Raw genomic sequence first — 22,962 nt, 5'->3', positions numbered from 1 at the left:
GGAACAATCCAGTGTTCCGGAAATAAGACTTGAGACTAATAAACAACTAAAGAAAACATTTATTAGATTAAACAAACATCTCACACGCCCAGCGTGCTCTCGTCGATACAGCTAGCAGTTTGAAGAAATTACGTGGAAGAAAAAAGCAATTATCTAACTAACTAACTACTAACTAATCAACTTTTTTCAGAGTAGCTATCCATGTATGGATATCTGCTCTTTCATCTAAATTGGATAATATGTGGTGGAAGGGAAGGGAGGTGCTGCGTTAACATTAAGTTAAATCTCAGAATGAACAATAATTGATAAAATCAAGTCTGAGTCATACATAATAATAAGTCGCAAGTTGATACATAATATAGGGAACAAATTGAAGATAAAGATAAAGAAAGAATATTTACACTATTTACAAATTTACAAAAGGGGGAAGACTCCCTGTGCACTCTCTCGCCTCCCACCGGTATAACCGGGCTTCATTGGTGCAGAGAACACAGTTTGTCTAGGGCAGTGGGGATAGTCATGATTATCCGAAATGCTTAGAGAGAACACAGTCGCTTAAGAAAAAAGCGGTTATCGGGCTGAAATTTTTATTGTCATCTATGAAATCAATGTCTAATAACTTATTGAATTTACATGTTGAACAATTTTTGGCACCTTTAAAAAAGGATGCATTGAGTTTAAAAAGGTACTCGTCTATTTTGTCGATTTTGAGGTCATTATAGAGGGTGTTATTTCTGACAAACCAGGGAGCCCCAGTGATTCGTCTTAGGGTTTTGTGTTCGAAGACTCTGAGTCTCTTTCTTTGTGTATTTGTAAGCGTCCCCCATGCCGGGGATGCATAGCTGAGGATTGGTCTTATGCACATTAGATAAATGCGCCTTTTCGTGTTTAAAGCCATTTTGCTATTGCTATTTAATATGGGTTTCAAAGCTTGATAAGCAGCTTCAGCTTTTTTAAGTATATTAGAGACGTGATATTTCCAATTTAGGGTGCAGTTTATAGTGATACCCAAATAGTTTGCTTTAGAGACTTTGGGAACTTCTTCGTTGAATAATAAGATTTTTTCGTAGTTTATAATTTTCTTTTTATATGTTTTGCGAATAATGAGAAGGTTTGATTTGGAGCTATTGATTTTAACCTTCCACCTGCTGCACCAGGCTTCAATATCTTTTACATTGTTTTGTAGTCTTTTAATTGCATTATTTACATTTAAGGATCGGCTGAGTATCGCGGTATCATCCGCATAGAAGGCTGTTTGAATATTTATATCTCCCCTGTTAACTGGGAAGTCTGAGCAGTATATTAGGAAGAGAATGGGCCCCAGAATAGAGCCTTGTGGTACGCCTGCTTGTATTTTTCTCCTTGTAGAGAAATGGTCATTAATTTTAATTTGAAATGTTCTATTGATTAAGTAATTATTAATAATATGTACAAGATCATCAGGAATATTTTGCTGTATCATTTTATATATAAGACCAGTATGCCATACTCTGTCGAACGCTTTAGCGATGTCCAACATGAGTAAGGCAGTGGCTTGTTTTTTGAAGAATCCTTCACTAATAAATTCAAGTATTCGAATCAACTGTTTAGTTGTGGAGAGGTTTTTCCGAAAACCGAATTGTTCGTTCGGGAGAAAGCTTAATAGTGGGTAAATTCGATTTAATAAAATTCTTTCCATGATTTTAGATAGTGAAGATAAAAGACTAATCGGTCTGTAATTTTCTGCGTTTAAATGATTTTTCCCTGGTTTTGGGAATAGGATGATAGTAGCATGCTTCCAGTGATTTGGAAAATAACACTGTTTGATGCTTGCGTTGATTATGTTAGTGAGTTGGTTCAGTCTTAAGGGGGGTAAATTTTTAATCATGATATTGGTGATGTTATCGTAGCCGGGGGCTTTCTTCTTATTTAGTTTTTTGATGATGTTTTTGATTTCGTCATTATCCGTATAACTCATTGAGTTATTAATTTGATTTTTACTGAAGTAGGTATTATAGGTAGATATAATTTGTTGATCTGAGGATTTATCATTTGGTTCTTTATTTGGAGAAAATTGTTCTTCGATTGAGTTAGCAAATATTTCTGTCTTGTCTTTGTCTGCATAAATTTTTCCATTACCACTGTTTAGAGGCATGTTTATCGTTTTATTTGCTTTGAGGGATTTAACCATTTTCCATACGGAATTATCGCTTGTATTCAGGCCAATGATTTTTTCGTTCCAAACGTCTTGTCTGTATTCGGTAAGTTGTTTATTAATTGTTTTTTGAAGTCTGTTAATTTCTGTTTTAACGATAGGGTTATTTGTTTGCTGATATTCTTTTCTTAGTCGATTTTTAGTTCTAATTTGTTCCTTAATAAAATTTGGTATAATTTTATAATCGGCTCTGACTTTTGTCTCTTCTGAGCAATTATCGCATCCATGTCGTCACTTTTATACTCTGAAGATCTGCACCACTTCAGTTCGCTTCACCAATAGTAATCGCTACCGCAGCGACGCCACATACACCTCTGAATTGAGTGAAGAAAATTTATATAAATAACCATATAAATCATGGGTGAACTCTGCAATTTTTCCTGAAGTTCATAAAATGACGGGTACTGGACTTTTTTTTCCCTCAAAGTAAGGAAACCAGCCGTATGAATTAACAGTCAACTCTCCGAATTTCGCGAAGATTTCATAGAGTGTAACGCTATTTTTATTTCCTTCAAAAAATTTTGTGTCTTCAACGCGTTTAAAATTTGCAAAGAAAAAATTACTTTTCAAATGGGAGAAGTTATTTTTTATTAAAAAAATATAGTATTTTTTCAAATAAAAAAGAATTCTTGAGGGTTTTTACCATCTTTACCAGGCTCAATCTAACTGCAGTCGCTGTCGAATCTTATTTGAAAATACAGATGACTTCCAAAAAATTTGCTCATTACCATTAATAGACTGGAAAATCCGAAGGTTTTCTAAAATGAATCGAAAATATAAAAAATTAAGTACTATAAATAATTCAATAAACAACATAAATCCTCCTAAATTAATTTGAAAATATATTCTTATGAACAGTGAACCCAAAATGAAGATTTCAATTCTTCTAATGATCGGATTTTCAAGTAATAAGTGCTAATTAATTAGTATTATTTATAAGTTTAATTATTAAATTTGACATTAAACCATACTGGATGAACATACCTTTTGTTAGGCAGACATAGATTTATTTTGAGTCTCAATCTGGAAAATAAGGTCATAATAGGAAAGACAGTCGAAATTTCGGACTTATAATAGTACATGGAGAAAAAAGTTTCTGGTAAATTTTCTGTATTTTACGGTAATGACGTTTCTGATAAAACAAAAACCATAATTTCAGGTATAAAATCCAAAATATTCGGTATTTATATCATTTGGTAATATTTCCGCTTATATGGTAAAGGATTACCGGTTTTAGAAATTATAGTTCTTATAACCACACATTTAGTAAAAAATACAAAACTGAAATGTAAAATTCAACCGAATAAAGGTTTTTATGCCCTGCTCTAAGGTATCATGATAAAATTACTAAATTTCACCACAAATGTTTTCACATAATTTTAAGCCATATTTTATTGTTAATTTTACCAATATCATTACCGAAGCGCTACGGTAAAAATCACCAGACTTTTTAGTGTTTCCATAGAGCCAGAAACACAGTACTGGTAGTTTTAACCATACTTTTTCTTCTCAGTGTTGTTATGGTAGATGTGTATCAAATTAGATCTGCATAATAAGTTATTACCTTCATGGTTTCAGGAACTGGACTTAAATATTATAAATAAATGCTAAGTTACGAAATTAAATTCAAAAACATATTTCCTCTAAATAAACATATATTTTCTTTCCTTAAGAATTCATACCTAATTAAACTCTCTAAAATGAGAGATATACAGTAAAAATGTTGACTTAAAATACATAATTAGAGTGCTTTTACATCTGTATTGCCTTAAAATATATAATTAGAGTGCTTTTACATTTATATTACTTTAAATACATATTTAGAGTGCTTTTGCATCGACATTGCTTTAAAATACATAATTAGAGTGCTTTTACATCTATATTACTTTAAAGTACATACTTAGAGTGCTTTTACTTATAATTTGTATACTGAACTGGGAGTTTTGCAAGATGGAAGAAAAATAAAGAAATGAAATGCAAATTTCGAGGTTTTAAATAACACTGAATAATTATTTCATTAGTTAATTGTCCAGAAGGAAAAAAAGAAGGCAGATATGTTATTCTAAAAAGGCGCCTGCTCTTGAAGTGTCCGACAGAATTTAAAAATAGCAGAAGAATTTTTACTTTTTAAAGAAGGTAGATAACTAGAATAGTGAACGCATATGCATGTTTGCTTTATAAACATAATGATCAAGAATGTAAGAAGGAAATACGTTAATATGAAGATGAAGTTCTTTTTTACTTTTTTTGTATTAATACCAAAAATAATCCGAAAGACCTTACATTTTACACTTTTTGCTATAATTGTTCTCTTAAATAGCAAAAAAAAAAAGAAACGCCACTAAAAAGTTTTTAAGTAAGAACGGTAGACTAGTTACTTTTGTATCATTAATAAACAATACAAATTTTCGTATCCTTAGCATTTTGGCAGTGATTTGGAAATAATAGTGGTCTTTAGATTTTTCCTTATAGTGGATTTCTCGTTAACATGCAGTACTCGCGAGCTTTTGAAACATTTACAGAACATTTGATTCTTTTGATGCATCATTATATTGTGTAAATATTATACGTTAAAAATATATGATAGGCATTTATCCTGTTTCTTTTTATAAACAGCGACAGTTGCTCGAGAAGATGGTGTTGCTGTGTTTAAAGTACCAAGATGGAGAGTAAAAGGACAACCGATTCCTGAAGTATTAGATCAGTATAGGTCTGTTGGTGCTGAATTGAATGTCTTGCCTTTTTGTACACAGTTTATACCAATGGATGTTATCAATTATCCAATACAAAAGTCTATTTGTTATCACCCATCTATTTTGCCAAGGCATCGTGGTGTTTCATCAATAAATTGGTAATACTTTTATTTTTATCTGAAATATGACTTTCAAAACTTTTTTCTTTATGGTTCACAGCAATCCTTTAATTTTATTGAAATGGAGAAGAATTGGTTTAATTAAAATACATTAATAGTTATATTGCCTACTGACTTTCTTATTAAACAGCAATACCCTTGATCGCAGTTAAAAAATAATAACTCAAATGAATAGAAAAAATAAGTACTGAAGATTGTGAAGTAGGAGCTAGAAGACTCTTTTCATGCATATATTATTCGTTGTCTGTACGAATCGCAGTGCTTCGGTCCGTCGGGCCTACTTGGTGAGGTAAAGTGGTTTACAGAGGTGCGTGGATACTCGTAACAAACTCATCGACCCCTGAGTGCAATATTATAATCTCAGGACAGGGTCTTACTAGGATGAAATTGGGCCCAAAGCCTAGATTTTGGTTTAGAAATGTGCTATTTTTAATTTTCAAAAATAAAAAGTCTCAATTGAAAAATGTTCGAAAAACATGAGTAAATTTTTCTTTTAAATATTACTTTTCTATTGCACTAAAGAAAAACTAAATTATGAATCTTGTATTGAATACTGATAAAATATTTTTGAATGAAATTTTTTTAATATTAAATTATATTATTCATATAGACATAGCATAAGCATAGAAATCTACAAAACGACTAATATAAACGTAAACGTATACACCGTATATATGTATATATATATATATATGTATAATATGATGGTATATATATATATATATATATATATATATATATATATATATATGTATAATATGATGGTATATATATATATATATATATATATATATATATATATATATATATATATATATATATATATATATATATATATATATATATATATATATATATATATATATATATATATATATATATATATATATATATATATATATATATATATATATATATATATATATATATATATAATGATAGTATTTATTAGGGTTGACCATGCAAAGCTACGCACAGATGGCGTAAGACTTCCGGGTAACAATTTTCGATTTATTTTTCGCCTAAATTTGAAAAAGCACGTTAGCCAATGTTAATATCCTTGTAGTATTTACAAAATAATGTTGAATTTACAATATAACGCGTTTTTACATTTTAACTTTAGCTTCACTCGTTTTATTTTAGCTGAAAAAGAATTTAAACAACTCCACAAGAATGCTGGGATGTTACTCAAAAAACAACAAATGGCGATAATTTACACAAATGTAGCCAAATAAGGAATACCACACAAAACATGACAAACCTTACTCTCTATTCGTGTAAGGATATTAATTTTCTTAATTTTACGTGAAGTTCACGACTTTCACGAAACTCACGACTTAAGGCATTTAGAATTTATAAATTGCACAGAAATCTCCTATGAATGGAAAAATAACGCATAAATTTAAATACAAATCACAATACTAAAATTTCCTAGAATATCTAGCCTCTTCACACATCGCTTCATAAACGTAACATAATCAGAGGGATGCACAGGAAGTTTTCTAAATTTCTTCCGTTTTTAGGAAGCTAGTTATTATCTGCATTCAGTCACCCATCTATGGTCGGAAACTTTAGCGAACTCACGCTAATCGATACAGCGCTCCGGTGGCGTAGTCGGTTTAGGCGTCGATCACAATTCTGGATGGAGAATTAGTGGTTGTGAGTTCGATTCTGGCAGCCAACACAACAACTTTGGTGTATACGCAGCAAGGTGCGCGTTACATCTGGTATTGTGGTGTTGAAATTTGGCGAGAAAGGTACCAACTTAGGCGCTGTTCATGTCTGACCGTGGTCAAAATTACGTGGCATTTCCTACCCTGGCTCTTAGAGATAGGGCCCTAAGAATGTGGCCAAGTGCTTGGCCATAATTGAGTGATGCGGCTTCGAGTATTTCAAATTCAAATACTGTTTATTGATAATAAAAAAAAGTAAAAATATATTACTTGCTGTTTATGACTGAATATGTTTTAGGACTTTAATAAATGGAGATACACGAGCTGGTTTCACGATATTTTGGGCTGATGATGGCTTAGATACTGGACCAATACTACTTCAAAAAGAATGTGATGTTGATCCAAATGACACAGTTGACAGTCTTTACAATAGATTTATGTATCCTGAAGGAATAAAAGCAATGGTAAGTCAGATAATATAACTGACGGCTGTTATTCTTTTCTTTTCAGAAGAGTTCTCTACTCTTCAGAGAATTGAAAAAAAGCCCCAATGCTTTGTGTCAGAATCATTAAACATCCTTTATCGTTTTTTAAAATTTGCCCCAAATTTTTTTTGTTACAATTTTTTTTATGCTTTTTTTCATAATATTTTAAAAACAAGTTATAAAAACTTAAACATATAGAATATTTCTAAAAAATTTAAAAGTTTTTCTTTTTAATATTAATTTGTTAGAAATTTATTATTTTCTACAAACCTAAGACTTTACCGTGGATATTAAAATTAACTAGATGAAGGAAAAAAAACAACCTGCAATCAGTTTTACCATAATGAACTTTTGGGCTTTCATGTGTCATCTTAATTACTAACAAAAATTAGATATCATTTTTAAAATTAAAACGAAAAATTGTTATAATAATTATTATAATAATTTTTTAGAAATTTTGTGAAAGCTTCAAGCTGAGGCCGAGGATATCAAAATTAACGATAAAAAAAAAAAATACATCTTACAATCAGTTTTACCTATATGAATTTCATGACTACCATATGACATAATTACTTAAAATTATTTAATAATACTTTTATTTTTTTTAAATATTAACCATTTAAAAATACATTATTTTGTCAAATATGCAAACTAAACCCGTGAATATCAAAATTAGTGATATAAAACTAAACAAACTTTAAATCAGTTTTACCAATATGAACTTTTGGACTTTAATAGAACATTATTATACATATTTAAAAAATAATAAATAATATTTCTAAATTAATCTGTAATTCTTTCTTAAAAATACATTATTTTGTGAAACCCACAAACTACGACCATGAATATCATAATTAACGACCTTCAAAAAGGAGAATATTATTCATTTTCTTTAAGCATATATGTTGTCATATAGAAAACCGAAAGTTGATATTGATTATGGTTTCAGGATGGACTGATTTCAGTTTTTTTTATGTCTCATGTTTTTATGTGAAATTGAAAAAAAGAAAGAATGTTGTATAAGAATATATAAATTTTAAATATAATGAAACACTAAACATTTTTCTATATTATTTAATTGTTTTTTCATACAGTTTACTTTTTAATTATTCTTAGTAGATATAATCCAACTGTATATTAATGAATATAGGGCGAAGCAGTTAGATTAGTAGCTGAGGGCAAAGCTCCTAAAATTGTTCAAACAGAAGAAGGGGCTTCATATGATCCAGCTTTAACTAAACTTGAACATTGCATGGTTTGTATTTTCTTTATTATTCTTAGAAAAATGATAAATTTAGCTTAATTCAGAAATTCAATTCAATTTCCTCCAATGGTTTAGCAAACTATTTTTTTTATAAATATGTTTTGGAAAATATGTTAAAATTTTTTATTTGATTTGTTATTTGAATGTTTCTAATTATGTGATTTTTTTCTCATGCTCTAATTGCAGATGAAAATGTATATTGGTACTTCTAATTATAAAAATCAGTCTAATAGTTAAATCTGTCAGAAAATCTGTCAGATCTGTCAGATTATCTAAAAAAATCTGTCAGATTATCGGAATTATATTTGCACGAAAATATAAAATCCAAAAAATGCTGTTCAAAAAAAAATTTTTTTTTCATTCATATTCAAAAATTTATCAATAATTGATTTTTCAAATTAAAGAAATTTCAATGATGAATAATTATTTCTTTTAGATCTAAATAACTGCAAATAAGTGCAAATATAAGAAAAAAAATATTGTTTGGAAGTGAGCTGTGTTTGGAAGATTACATCTTTAACGTAGAAAAATGCACCCATGTTTTTATCTAACTATAAATTATTAAAATTCTAAATATAATATTTTTCACTTATTTTGATCTACATTAATACAGAATAATGAAAAATTTGTTTAATAAAAATTCTGTGCCAAACGGTGAAAGTATAGCATAAAAACATTTATTCGGTAAAATTTACTCCTCAGTTTTGTGTTTTTTTACTAAATATGTGATTATAAGAACTTTAATTTTGCAAACCAGAATTTCCCGTAAATAGTATGCTGTTTGTTGAACTTAAAAAAGACAAAAACAATTACCGACAAATAAAGTTTTATTAAAATATAAATCATAATGCTGGCATCTTATGCACATAGTGACAATGTGAATATGAATGCACACACGCAGTGCTTCGCAAGCACGTGAAAAAAGGAGCTGACCATACCGCCCTCTCAGGAATTTGCACAGTTGTTAAATAGGTGATATCCCTAACGGGAAATCGTACTCTATATGAGTGCAACCTATTCGAGTGGGAAGAAAATTTATGTTGTTCGCATTGCTACAACACAGTGAATGAATGGTTTAAACAAAGAGTATGCATAGGAGAGGAAGGTTAGCTTCGATAGACGTAATGTAAACCGGTCCCCCAAGGCTTGGTGTGGTCTCTGTGTGCAATGGGAAAAACAACCTTTAGGGGCACATCTCAAACCAACCACTACAGGGGTTGGAGAGGAGATGAAAAGCTTTCTCATTTTATTTATTGTTCGTTTGTTCTGCATTAGTGTATTATTTATGAACAGTACAGTACTAATAGTTAAGATATTTCTTTGAGGACACACATTTATATCTTCCATGTTGATTAAATCTGCTAACACATTTTGGCAAAGAGCATCTCTTGCCAAAATGTGTTAGTAGATGCGACATGCGATGGGCATGCGACGCATCTCTTGACTGTCACTTTGTTTCTTATGCGCATCCAATGGATATTAGTACATATGATCAGGGCTAAAGAGAATAGAAAGGCTGGTTCACTCCTTTGAAGAAGCTCTCGCCGCGCCAATCCTCCGATTTTCTCTAGTGACGTCACTTTGGAGCAAAGCTCGCACTTTTATTTCAAGAACAGAGCGTTCGGCCTTACTAACTCTAACTAATATTGGAGCATTTCTTTTTGTGACACATTCTAAGACATTTGTTATTTTCTATAATGACTTTCCTCAGAGTTTGCAGTGAATTTACAAAAATTAAAAACTATTAAAGAAATGCCAGTTTGCGCGATTGCAACTTGCAAAAATTCTGATAGAAAAACAAAAGGAAAAAATACAATTTTCCGCGTATTCCCTAAAGTAAATGAACAACTATGTAAAGAATGGATTCCGAAATTACACTGTTAATATAAAACAGCAATACGTTTCTTCTATCGTTAAGAACTTTTATAAAAATTCATTATCTAAATAGAAACAGCCTCGTTACTTCAAAAAGAAAGGCAGGTGAAAAAAATTTAAAAAATGGATGAAGTCAAAGAAAATTAAAACGTAAATAAAAAGTATAAATGAAATATATAGTGCATAGTTGAAATTCTCCTAATTTCATAACACATTTTTTAACGTAGTTATTCTAAATATTTACGATTTTTTTTTTAAAATTATATTCTCCTAAATTTAAATATCTTTAAATTATATCATCTTAAATTTAAATATCTGTAAGAAATTGTAAAATTTCTAACGTCATTATGAACCTAAATTATTATTTTGTTTCAGTAATTAAGCGTTTAAGGTTGATGTTTCCTAATGATTAAGTATGAACAAATTGCTATTAACGGCATATTTTAAAATCAGGGATTCTAAATTTAACTCAACTTATTGTTATAAAAGAATATGTAGATAAAAAAAAATGTCGATATATGCTTTAATTTTTCTTAATAATTAAAGTAAAACTGAACTTTTAAAAATAATTATTTATAGTGTCATTTTCGCCAACTAGTAAAATATTTTTGTAAGTTTAAAATGGTATTTTTTAAATATAATGGCCAAGAAAGTTTTTTTGAACTACGTTTATGAACGAAAATAATGTGTTAATTACGTAAAGTTTGAAAGCTAATAACCAGAAAAAGTCTAACTTATTTTTACAAAGAGAAAGATGCAAAGTTATTATAATATCTTTGCTCGCGATCTCCGAGATCTGTGGACGTCATGAGGAAGAAAATCGTAGCTTCAGCTCTAAGAGCGGAGTGAACTAGCCCTTCTTTAGCCCTGACATATGATGCTCTGTTATATCTGAGTATGTTAATAGTTCTTTAAGTTGTTTTTCAGGTATCGACCGATCAGCTCCCCACGTCAGTTACGTATCCGAAGAGCTCTCCTTTCTATATTCGACCGGCCAGACGGTAGAGCGGTTAGCGTGCCTGAAAGCCAATGGCTACAGATTCGAATCTCTCTCAGGACATGGATGTTTCTCTCTGTGTGTTGTTCTCTATTGTGTGATGTGTGAATGTGGCCCACCCTGTAGACGGATATCTGTGGCAGTGTGGCGTGGGTAATGTTGCTCGCCTCCGTGACTTAGGTTCACAGGTGCCCACTGGGTAACGTTAAATGAGTAATACTTCCGGTATCTTCCTAGGCAAAGGAAGTAAAAGCTCAGTGCCTGCCTTTAGAAGAAAAAAAAATATTCTTTGGTTTAAATACCACATACTTTGGCTTTCATCATCAAAATTATGTTTTTTTCTCTTATCATAAATGGCTTTACCATACAGTACTTTAATTTTACCCGATTTTTTTTCTCCGTGAAGGAAAAGTAAACGGCGGAAGTTTCTTGAAGTTAAATAAAAATGAATTGATATTAATAAGTGGGAATGTTTCAGATCCCGTTTGAAAAGCTCACAGGTGCACAATTGCATAATTTTATCAGAGGAATGGATAAAGTACCTGGCGCTGCTGCTGTTTTAGACAACCAGGTTTGTTTTTTAGTTATAAGCTTTGTCCGTTATTTTCTCTATTGTTTAATATTAAAATATTATAATTCATTTTATCACAGCAAGTCCGGTTGTATAGCTCCAAACTATGGACTCAAAGTATTCCAGAAGGACGAACATACCAAGTGAAAGGTTTACAGTCTCCTGCTGTTATACATTCAGAAGGATTAATTTTAATAGGAAATGACGGAAAAGCTGTAAGTATACATACTAATAATTATGATCTCTGAAACATCGTTAAAATATTTCCACACGTGACTCATACTGCAAATATTACTAGGTTGTGTAGCTCAATAACGGACCAATGTTGCCTCGCGCTCATTTAAAAATAAAAAGTGGTAGCAATAGTATATTTATAGTTCCAAAAAGCCAAATTTATAATTCAAATAAAAAAATTACCGTGACTTTCTATATATACTTATATTTCGATCTGAAGTCAAAGCACGTTTCTTTCATAATTTATTTACAAATGGTATCTTTTATAGCCGTGATTTTTTAATTACCTAAGTTAAGGCAAAAATTGCGAAAATTTTATAATTTTTAGTAATTAACTATCTATCACTATTTACGTTTTCCCGCGTTTGACATGGTGTTGTATATGTTACTACTGTGAATAAATTGTGATAAAATCTCTTGAAAACAAATTAGAAATAAAATAATTTTATCTCCATTTTTTTCTAATTTGCCAGGTAAGTAACAACCTACTCATAACCCAAAACAGCAGCCTAAATACTGTTAAGCATTCTAGAAACAACCTGTTATGGGCGATGGAGATATAGAGGTTAAGTCTACCGCAAAATCCATTTTTACCATTAAGTATTACACCGTAATTTTTACAGTATTATTTAATTAGAGTGATTCAGTGATTTTACGATTATTTTTACTGTTAAAACTACGGTGCATCAGATTTTTTCTGTAACATGTTCCGGCAAAAATAGAGTTTACAGTCAAACGCCACTCTTACAGCACAATGCCGGTACTTTTTATCGTGATTTGATGTGAAATTTTTTACAGTGTAGTTAATTTTATTACACCCTTTCTTCTTTTAATGTTTCGAAATTATTTTAAATTATTCAATTTCAATTTAGATCGTGATATTAATTTTAATTTTTTAAAGTATGGAAGGCATTTATAAAATGCTTTTGCGGTGATATATTGTTTATTTTCGACCGTGGGTTAAATGTTCCAAAGCTCTTTCTGCCAGAAAAATTAGAGCTTAAGTGTCTTAGATTCGCTTTAATGCTACAATTTTAAACTATATATACTATTTTGATGAAACTGGACTTTAAAGCAGACAAAATATTTCTAAAAATTTTAAACTTTTTAAAATATTACCAATTTGGCGAAATTTCCCCTCCTAAATGAAATTTATTGAAATCAATGAATAATTTCCTAACTTGGCATATTTTCGTTGATTCTAAACTAAGCAGGGTTTGAATAACTTTTGAAGTATTAAAAAATTGAATCAAAATTGTTTTTCATTTTTTTAAAACTATAGTTTATCTTCATAATAATATTTTTCACAATTTTTGTAATTAGCATAGAGGGGAATGATCAAAAAAAAATTAACAGTGATGAATAACTATTACGAACTCACAACAGTTATAAAGTATGTTGCATATTGTGCGTTATTCATACGACGACAAATTCTTCGAAGAATAGACTTAAGTGTTTGTTATGTAGAATGGGTCACGTGTGGAATCTACGAAAAAGTAAACAAATGAACGAGATAAATAAGACAAAAACATACTACTACACACTCTTTAATGAATTTATGTTTTTGATTTTAAAGGTAAACGTTGAAAAAATCAAATTGGATGAAAGTGGAAAAATTATAAACGCATCAAAGTATGGAATAGTTGATGAAGAAGCCGCCGCTCTTGAATTATCAGAAGAAGAAACTGCCGCTGTTATTAAAATAAAGGTTTTTATCTAACATAATTATTTATTTATTTGCAATGTCAGGTGGGTGAATAATTTTTGAAAAAATTTGTTTTTGTATGAATTTATGTTCTTTATTTTGTTGTTATCTTATTTCCTTATAAGTGTTTACACTACTCACTACACTAGAACACTTTGGATTGGAACCTTTTGGCGAATATTTTAGTTAAGAAAAGGTTTTTGTCAACGATTGTTGATGTACAATAACAAAATATCATCAAATGCGCACTCTGTCAAAAAAAGGATTTTTTTTTTTATGTTTCCTAAAGCTTATAATATTTTATAGGTTTATTCACGCAATTTGAATTTTTTGAAGATTCACTTGATTAATTCTGAGTTGTATAACACACAGCATATGCAAAAATTCAAATTTCAATGACGTGTTTTTTTTGCCACCTAGTCTAATCACAATCTCAAAAAGTATTCATTCTATTTCATTGTTATGAGATTCTCTACAATGTAGCGTAGATTTTTCTTTTTATAGTATTTTCAACAAATATTTTTTATAAGATTCGAATTCTTACTCGAAAATGTAATTTAACTCAACATTAGGACTGGGCGATATTAGAAATTATATATCGTGATGCATGGTTAGTTTTGCATCGCGATATAGCATGTATCGCGATATAGTATTTCTGAATTTCATTTACTTGTAAGGCACAGAAAGTCAGATTTCTATTAAAACTCCATACTCAGATTGATTTAAATCAATTTATAGATTTGAAGATATATATGTTTTGCTTAAGAAAGGTATGGAATAAATTGACTACAATGTACAAATCTTACTTAAAATATTTATTGAAAAAATGTGTGTATATACAGAATGAAACATTTGCACCTCTTTATCGTTTATAAGGTATTAGCAGTCTTAATTTAAATTAGATACTTTACTAAGCTTTTAACTAGAAATCAAAGAAAGTTTAAAACGATAGGTTCATGAATTATTTGGAAATCAATTAGTTTAAACGAATTAAATTTTGAAAAAAAAAGTTTAAAGCCATAAAATTTTATTAAATGAGCCATATAAAAATAACTTTGATAATTACATAATTATTAAGTTCGATTGTAATGTTCGAATTCTAAATGAAAAAGTAAACGCAAGTTTTGTTACATTTTCTAAAAATGTTCACGCAAATAACGAAAGATTTCTTAATTTAAAAATAAATAATAAAAAAATTAATAAAATTGAAATTTACCAATATATTTACCTAACAGTATAGAAAGAAAATTAAAAAATAAGTTCGTTAAAAATTATTAGTCTGCTTAAAATAAAGTGCTAAATAAATTTTAGAATTTTTTTTTTTAAAAAAGCACTATTTTTTATTATTATTACTTCACATAAATAGTTAAATTAAATTGAATAATGACCGAATTATGAACGAAAAGCAAAGTAAGGTTTAATTTCTTAAAAATAAAAACAAAAGAATTGTGATATTCGATAATATATTTAACTAATTAACTAATAATATTAAAAGAAAATTTAAAAAAAATGATTATACTCTCTAATAAAACGAAGTGCTAAATGATTAAAAAAAATAAATAAAATTTGCAAACCTTTCAAATTTTTTTGAATAAACAAAGTTGATTGACTTATGTCTAAATCCAAATGACAAAAAATAAGTTTTGTTTTAACTTTATTTTTAAAAATAAAGACAACTCAAGATTTATAAATTTAAAATCAGTAATAAAAACCCATTAAATTATGAGAAGTTTTATCCAAAAAGTTTTTATAAATTAAAAGAAAGTAAAAAAAATAACCTAACAAATTTAATTACTCTGTAATTTAATTCTTTATGGGCGCCTTAAACTGGATTTCCAATAATTTTCACAATTAAAAATAAAAAAAAAAGTTTTGTTAAAAAAAATTACCTAATTAATGCAGAAACTCTTCTTTATGTATTCTTTTCAATAATAGAATGCGTTCAGAACAAGGTAACAGCGGCGATCACGAAGTTAGTCCCATTGAAAATAATCTACAAGAAACGATATCAAGTCGCGACAAAGAAAACTAAGAGGTGCGAAAACGAACATGCGAGATCACGATATATGTTCTTAAAACTCTGATTCCACCGCTCATCAATCAAGGCTATTTCAACATAAAGAAACGAACATCGTCTTCCACAGCGCAAGTCGGCATCGGAACGTAAGAGAAGATCCCTGCGTGTCTTATATCGATACATCGTTTTGCGCTCGTCGTCTTTACTCGACGGCTTAAATCAGATTTCTGATGCATCGCCTGGAACGAAAATCGCTGTATCGGATTGCCGATCTATGCGTTAAATCGATATGTCGCGATACATCGATTTATAGCCCAGTCCTGCTCAACATTGTTGAGAATTCAATTATCTGCAATATCTATATAATAATTAAAAACGGAGTTTTTGAGATATTGATAGAATAACGATAATAAATTCCTGAAAGTTGCATTTTGGAGACTCGAATTCATTGTATGTTGCACAACTACTGTATTATTCCTTAAAATCGCAGAAAATTCCTTAAATATAACATTTTACTTAAAAAGAACTTTTTTTCACAAAGCATTTAGAAAACAAAGCTTCAAAAGTCCATTTTTTACTAGCAATAATAGAAATTTTTCTTTTGAAATTTAACCAAAATTCGTTCTATCGCATGAAGATAATATGAAAATCGGTTAGGAAGTTTGATAACCTAAAACTATGGTAATAGAATTCTGTAAATATTCTCAAAGTTCAAAACGAAGGAAACATTTTTAACCCATCAATTCATCTGTCAAAAAGTTCTAAGATTAGCTATCAAATTTTTTCCTCCACAATGAGGATTTTGATGACATTCTTTATAAAGCGAATTTTCAATACCTCCAAAAACACTTCAGTTCCCAATGATACTTCTGAATTTTTGTCAAACCTCTTTTTCTGGAGTATCTTTTTGAGACTTGCGAACAGGTATTAGTCGCTAGAGGTTAATCTGTAGGGTCTTGCAATTTCGCCATCCTAACCATCGGACATGCTGTATTGACTTGAAAAAAAAAAAGTACTTTCTTCTTTGCCATTTGAGGCCGTTTTGTATTCACACTCTTTAAGTGGTTTAATAATGCTCTAAAATACTTGGTATCGAAGGTTTTGCTTTTTACAAAATATTTGATAAATACGGTGCCTTGAGCGTCCCGAAGAATAAATAACGGAACTTTCCATGTTTTGCTTATGGCGCCTTCTCCCCTGTTCCATCCAGTAAGTCAACAACCTATTCAAATTTTGAGTGTAGAGGTAGATCCATGTTTCATCCATTACCACATATCGAAGCAAAAGTTTTGTTTATTCCTCTTAAATGGCTCCAAATTGTACTCCAAATCAGAAACACGCTGTTATTTTTGTTCAAATTAGAGCAAACGTCCTTGTGGAAAACGTTTTTTTTCATGTTCGTGCAAAATATTGTGTACACTGCCTTTGGGTCAATTTATCTTTAGATGAAGACATTTTAGCAACTTCTCTATATGGTTTTATATTGGAATTTTGATGATTTTTGAAGTTTTTTTTAGTGTAATCACTATGTTTGGACATCCCAAAGCGTTCACCATTATCAGTGTCAATTTAATCCCGTTTTAGCTGACCTAACCTCTAAAACATGGATAGTTTAGACAAAACAGATTATTTATAATACTTTTGACGCCATTTCTCAGCTTGAACGGTACTTTTGCTCATAAAAAAGTGCTTCAATTTTATACGAGAATCAGTTTTCAGTTTTACCCATTGCTTGTCCTTTACTTCTTATTTCTATTCGAAGCGTCTAATTGTACTTTCCAACTCACGTATAAATATTTTTTGTGGTAGTTGCGCCATTTGTGGGTAAGTCTCCAAATGTTTTGACCGATGTGTTATAAGACCATTTTCTAGATTTCCACTATAATTCGTTCCAGTACATAAAATTATTATTTTCATTTAGGAAATCTGGAAAGGTATACTTAACGCAGAAGTAGATGAATCAACTGATTTTTTCAAAAGTGGAGCTGGCTCTATGGACGTTGCTAGGTAATTATTTCTTTACTTTGATTCAAAATGTGTTATTCGGTTCTTACTAGCATTTCTTGTAAGCGTGAATTATGTTAATTAAACATCATGAATTATGCTTTTTTAACTACTACATTAAAAATTTACAAGCTTAAATTTTTTTTCAAATATATTTTAAATTTTGAACAATAGTTGTAGTATATTTTAAGCTTTGATTATATACAGACCTAAACAAGCATATTTAATATTACAATCTTTAATCAAATTGTAAATCTGTACTTTTTTGTGATCATTGCAAGCTAATACATTTGTAAAAAAAAATTTAAAACATGAATTAACAACATATTTATTCTGCTGATTTCATACAGTATATGTCACTTTTTCAAATCACATATGGCAAAAATGAGCAATTTTAAAAAATTTACTTTTCTTTTTTAAAAAAATTTGCTACAATCCTAAAAACTAATGAAACAAAAGACCATTTAATAATATCTAAGAATAGCTTAAAAAAATAGTATTTGCATCTGACAAATAAGAAATTGAATATTCAAGAAAAAGTATTTTAATAATTTTGTTAATCATGTAGGTTAGTTGAAGAACTTAAAGAAAAATGTGGAATATCTTTAGAAAATGAAGATGTTTACATTGCGACAACATTTCAGGAATTTACACGAGCTGCCATTTTAAAACAAAGAGGAGGTTCTGGTACTAAATTAGAATTCACTGCGGTAGGATTACTTTTTAGTTTACATCTACTATTGTTATTATATTATAGATTGCTTAAAGCGAGTTTGTTATATTTCATTTTTTTTTCAATTTATGAATTAACAACTTATAAGAAATATAAAGATAAACCCCTCAATAAAATTTTAGTTTCATTCGATGTAATTTTAAATTGATATTGTTAACTATTATTATTACTTTATTGTTAATGTTTTTCGATCAGTATTACGGAGAAAAATTATCATCATCGATTCATCCTTAAATTAAATTGCACGAAATACCAAAAAATTCTGAAATATTAATTATTAAAACTATTTTTGAATGGAGCTATCCTTGAATAAACCATGTTTATAATTCTGTGAGTAAATATTTTGATTCGTGTGAATTCAAATATTTAAAAAAAAGCTATATTTTAGGAAGAATTGAAATTTTTATTTCAATTCTCTGTTACATACAACTAACAAATAATAATTTAAATTATTAATCGTGAAAAAGTGGTATATTATAATAATTTTTTTAATTATTGTTAAAGTGTACTATATGTGCCATTCATAAAAATGGCACTTTACCGCCAAAATTTTGAAGCATTTTCATTACCGTAAATAAATTATCATTCTCTTAGTGTGCCCGACGCAAAATTTAATAATTTTCTAAGCATTTACTTCTGTCGCAGACAAATTCAAAGTGGGATCGTTTAACCATGGACATCTTATGTAATTAAGCATTGGACTAAGTTATGTTCGGCTTATATAGCTAGGCATAGCTATTTCTTATGAACTTCATAATAATCTATTTTACTATTAATGTGTAATGATCATTAACAAATGTACCCTATATTATTTAAAGGTTAAAATGCATGTCAACAATATGGATATTTCTTTCCCTACTCAATTATTCATCAATAACCAATTTGTCAATTCATCTAATGGGCGAACATTGAAGACTGTCAACCCATACGACGAATCAGTAAGTATTGTTTTTAAATATTGCCGTAACATAGTAGATTATTTAAGATGACTCTAAAAACATCATTACGGAAACTGAACTCGAAAGTAAAAATTTCACCTGTGGAATTATCACACATATCTAATCTTCAAGAATAATATACAAATTACAGGAAGCCGTCAGATGTTGGCGATAGTACGCCCTAGTGACGAGAACGTAAAAGAGGTCAAAACTCTCGGGCGCGACCACTCTCTGCTCCAAAGTAAAATGGTCGTTAATGGAGGTTGGTCGTTCTTAGGGGTGAACTCCATTGACTTCAAAATGTTACAGTAAAAAATTTCAAATATAACTTTTTTTTTCTAATTTAACTTTCAACTCTAAAAATAAATCATTGATTACATCATCCTTAGTGCACTCTGATGAGGTTATAGACCTCTTTTAAAGATCGTCCAAAAGAGCTTTGTAAACACAAATATTTTGAATACATTTTAATCTACATATTTGCTTTGTTAATATTTTTTATTTTTAAATTTTTCGTTTTCTTATTTGACCTTTTCCGCATTTGGTGCAGAGGTTTTCCCGGTCGAGGTTTTGATGGTTTCTGTTAAAGGTTTTCTTCAACACAAAGTCTATGGAAAAAACTCAGTGCCTTCCAAAAGAGGTCGCAAATAGAGGAGTTAGGTGGCTACATAGAGGTGGTCTTTCCTGGAGGTTTTACTGTATAGGGAAAAGTGGTAAAAAAAATTGTTTACTAACATTCTGTAATCCGCTCAGTGCCCTCGACGATTAGTTATGACGCTGAGGGAGCACGTGGATGATTTTTCACGTGGTAGAATTATTGACCATCTAGAATGTGGGCGTACTCAGATGAAAATACCCGAGGAACTTAAAATTGCCCAAAGTATCATCTATAGGCTTTGGCAACGTTTTTAAACTGATAGAAATATTAGTTGACATTACAGTACAGGTCACCCTCGAGTTACAACGCTGAATGAAAACTAGTATTTGGAAGCAATTGCCAAAATAAGCAGACAGAGCACAGCATCCGACCTGTCTTGTCAGCTATCTGCAGCCACGGGAATCACAATTTCCAGGCAAACCGTGTACAGATGTTTGGGAAATATTATATATGGTCGCAAGCCTATATGTATGAAGAAAGAGCAATAAATGTTATCGAAATCGAATCCTCTCTAGAAATATTAGTCGCTGTTGTATATTACTCAAAGCAAATTTTATTTCTAAAAATTGCAATTAATAATATAATAATTGCGTTGTTTCTGTCTCAATTGCAAAGATCACAGTTTTTAAAATGTATTGCTGAACTAGTCAGGAATGCAATAAGATTTTAAATAATAAGATGGCAAATAATAAGATTTTAAAAACCTTTAAGTGTTGTTGAGTCGGAGTCAGTTCGCCAGCGGCTGATGAAATGAGTGATAACTACGTCAATTGTTCAAAAGTTAGTATCGATTAGATTATTTTTTTTTTCGTTGATCCAACATAGAATATTTTTTTCCTCTTTTTGGTATGTCGATTGCTATTTCACACTATAAGTAATAAAGTTTGGTGAAGTGGCTTTTTTGGATGAATCTGTTGGGTAGTTTTATTAAATTAATTATTAACCCAATTATTAATCATGTTTCCTTTTCTAAAAATGGACAATGGATTTATGCAAGAATGGGAAATGAATTTACGCAAACTTGAAATAGATTTATACAAGAGCTATTTTTTTACTTCATTTATCAATTTCAGCACTTTATAAAGCTCTCAGTAGAAAATATGACCATTTTTATTTTCATTTGAACGAAATTTTTCTCACAGTTTTGAATTGATAATTTATTTGTATACATTAAGCAAATATTTCAGTAACTAGAATTGGAAAAATATTTTCTTAGAATAACATATAACTGTATATTTTGATAATTCAATTGACATTTGAAATTTAAAATTTCATGATTTCATAAATTTTTAGACTTTTTCAACTGAAAAAAGAAAGATTTTTTTTATTAATTTTCGTACGGTTTTTTAAAAATCAAACATTAATTAATGTAACTAAATGTTTCGAATTTAAATAGTTCATACCTCTAAATTACAAGCATTAAAATGTATTTTAGAAAAAGAACAATTACATAATGAATAATTTGCTGTTCGCCTGTCACTCATAAAAAATTAGGTAAAATATGATTTTAAGTATAAGTATTTATCATGATTTTTAATTTCTAGTTAATATGTGAAGTCCAATGTGCTTCGACGGAGGATGTTGATACTGCTGTTAAAGCTGCTCATGTAAGTCTTTATTTATATAGGGTAAAATATAGGGTATTTACTTTATATGGGGTTATAGTGGTACAGCTTTTCTATGATTTAGACAATTTAAATATGAACGACTAAAATATTTTTAAAAATAGCTTTTAAAACCTTTCTTTTTAAATGTAATAAAATAAAAGTGACGCAATGTTGCTAATTAATGACAGTGAGATGACAGCCATGTGACTGGAGAATACAATATGAGACTAAGTGGAACCATACGGAATAGCATTTTTGCTCTTTCTAAACAGTTTTTAGCAACAGTTTCAAACTTTTAAATCGCTAGAAACAATAATTAGAATTTTTAATATAGCATAAATATATTAATGAAGCAAGATTAACTAAAATTTCTACTTTTGCATAAAAGTATTTTATTCCTTTGAACAGCTTTTTTACAGCAATTAAAAAGTTTAACCAAGTTAAATTTGGAGAATGAGTAAAATAAGCATGGAGAAATATTACACAAAAATCTTTTGGTCAATTGTGCATCCTAAAACACTTATTTTTTCTGCTTCTTTTTTTTATTGTAAAATTTAATTTAATTATATTTATTTCTTTACTATTTTTGAATTATTCAAAAATAGTAAAGAAATACTATAGAAATAAGTAAGAAAGTAAATAACTTCTCTACTACTCGAACTACTCGGTCGATAGTATTCTAAAACAAGCTTTTTTATTTTTCGTTTTCCAGCCCAATATATATATTATTGTTATTATTATTATAGACCTGAAAATAAGTAGATTTCCCTTTTGTCAACTTTTTAAAACACGCACTTTTTTTAAAATTTTTTTTGGGGGGGGGGAGAATTTTCATTTCCTTTTTTAAATTGTCTTGGAAGAATTAAAAATATAACTTCTAAACTTACAAATGTTAATTTTTTTTCATTATTTCGCGAAATTTAATTATTTTTTTATTATTTTTAATTGAGTGGATAATAAGCAACTTTCTACTCGAATAAATACACCCTAAAACATTTTTATTTTCTGTTTTATTTTTCATTTTTCAAAATTTAATTTAGTTTTATTTTCTCCTAACAATAAGTAACTTTTTACTCGCTCAACTGCACCTTAAAACGAGAATTTTTTTCTGTTTTTTCTTCTCTCCATTTTTTCG

The 22,962-nt window shown here is 29.3% G+C and overlaps 1 protein-coding gene across 2 annotated transcripts in view; it reads left to right on the top strand.

Moving 5' to 3' along the window:
- Positions 1–22,962, top strand: part of LOC107446985 (cytosolic 10-formyltetrahydrofolate dehydrogenase) — a 72,817-nt gene that overhangs the window by 29,076 nt on the left and 20,779 nt on the right. For both annotated transcript variants that reach the window (XM_087154988.1, XM_087154989.1), the window contains exons 3-12: positions 4,811–5,045; positions 7,038–7,203; positions 8,375–8,479; positions 11,839–11,931; positions 12,012–12,146; positions 13,742–13,873; positions 17,809–17,894; positions 18,460–18,601; positions 19,443–19,562; positions 21,765–21,827. In XM_087154988.1, the coding sequence (XP_087011114.1) occupies positions 4,811–5,045; positions 7,038–7,203; positions 8,375–8,479; positions 11,839–11,931; positions 12,012–12,146; positions 13,742–13,873; positions 17,809–17,894; positions 18,460–18,601; positions 19,443–19,562; positions 21,765–21,827 (1,277 nt within the window). The remainder of the gene's footprint in view (positions 1–4,810; positions 5,046–7,037; positions 7,204–8,374; positions 8,480–11,838; positions 11,932–12,011; positions 12,147–13,741; positions 13,874–17,808; positions 17,895–18,459; positions 18,602–19,442; positions 19,563–21,764; positions 21,828–22,962) is intronic.

Source organism: Parasteatoda tepidariorum, chromosome 11 (genome assembly GCF_982258835.1).
Source record: "Parasteatoda tepidariorum strain Cologne lab strain chromosome 11, Ptep-v5.0, whole genome shotgun sequence".
Taxonomy (NCBI): domain Eukaryota; kingdom Metazoa; phylum Arthropoda; class Arachnida; order Araneae; family Theridiidae; genus Parasteatoda; species Parasteatoda tepidariorum.
Note: the sequence above shows the minus strand (reverse complement) of the source record. Positions and strands in the feature narration are given on the sequence as shown.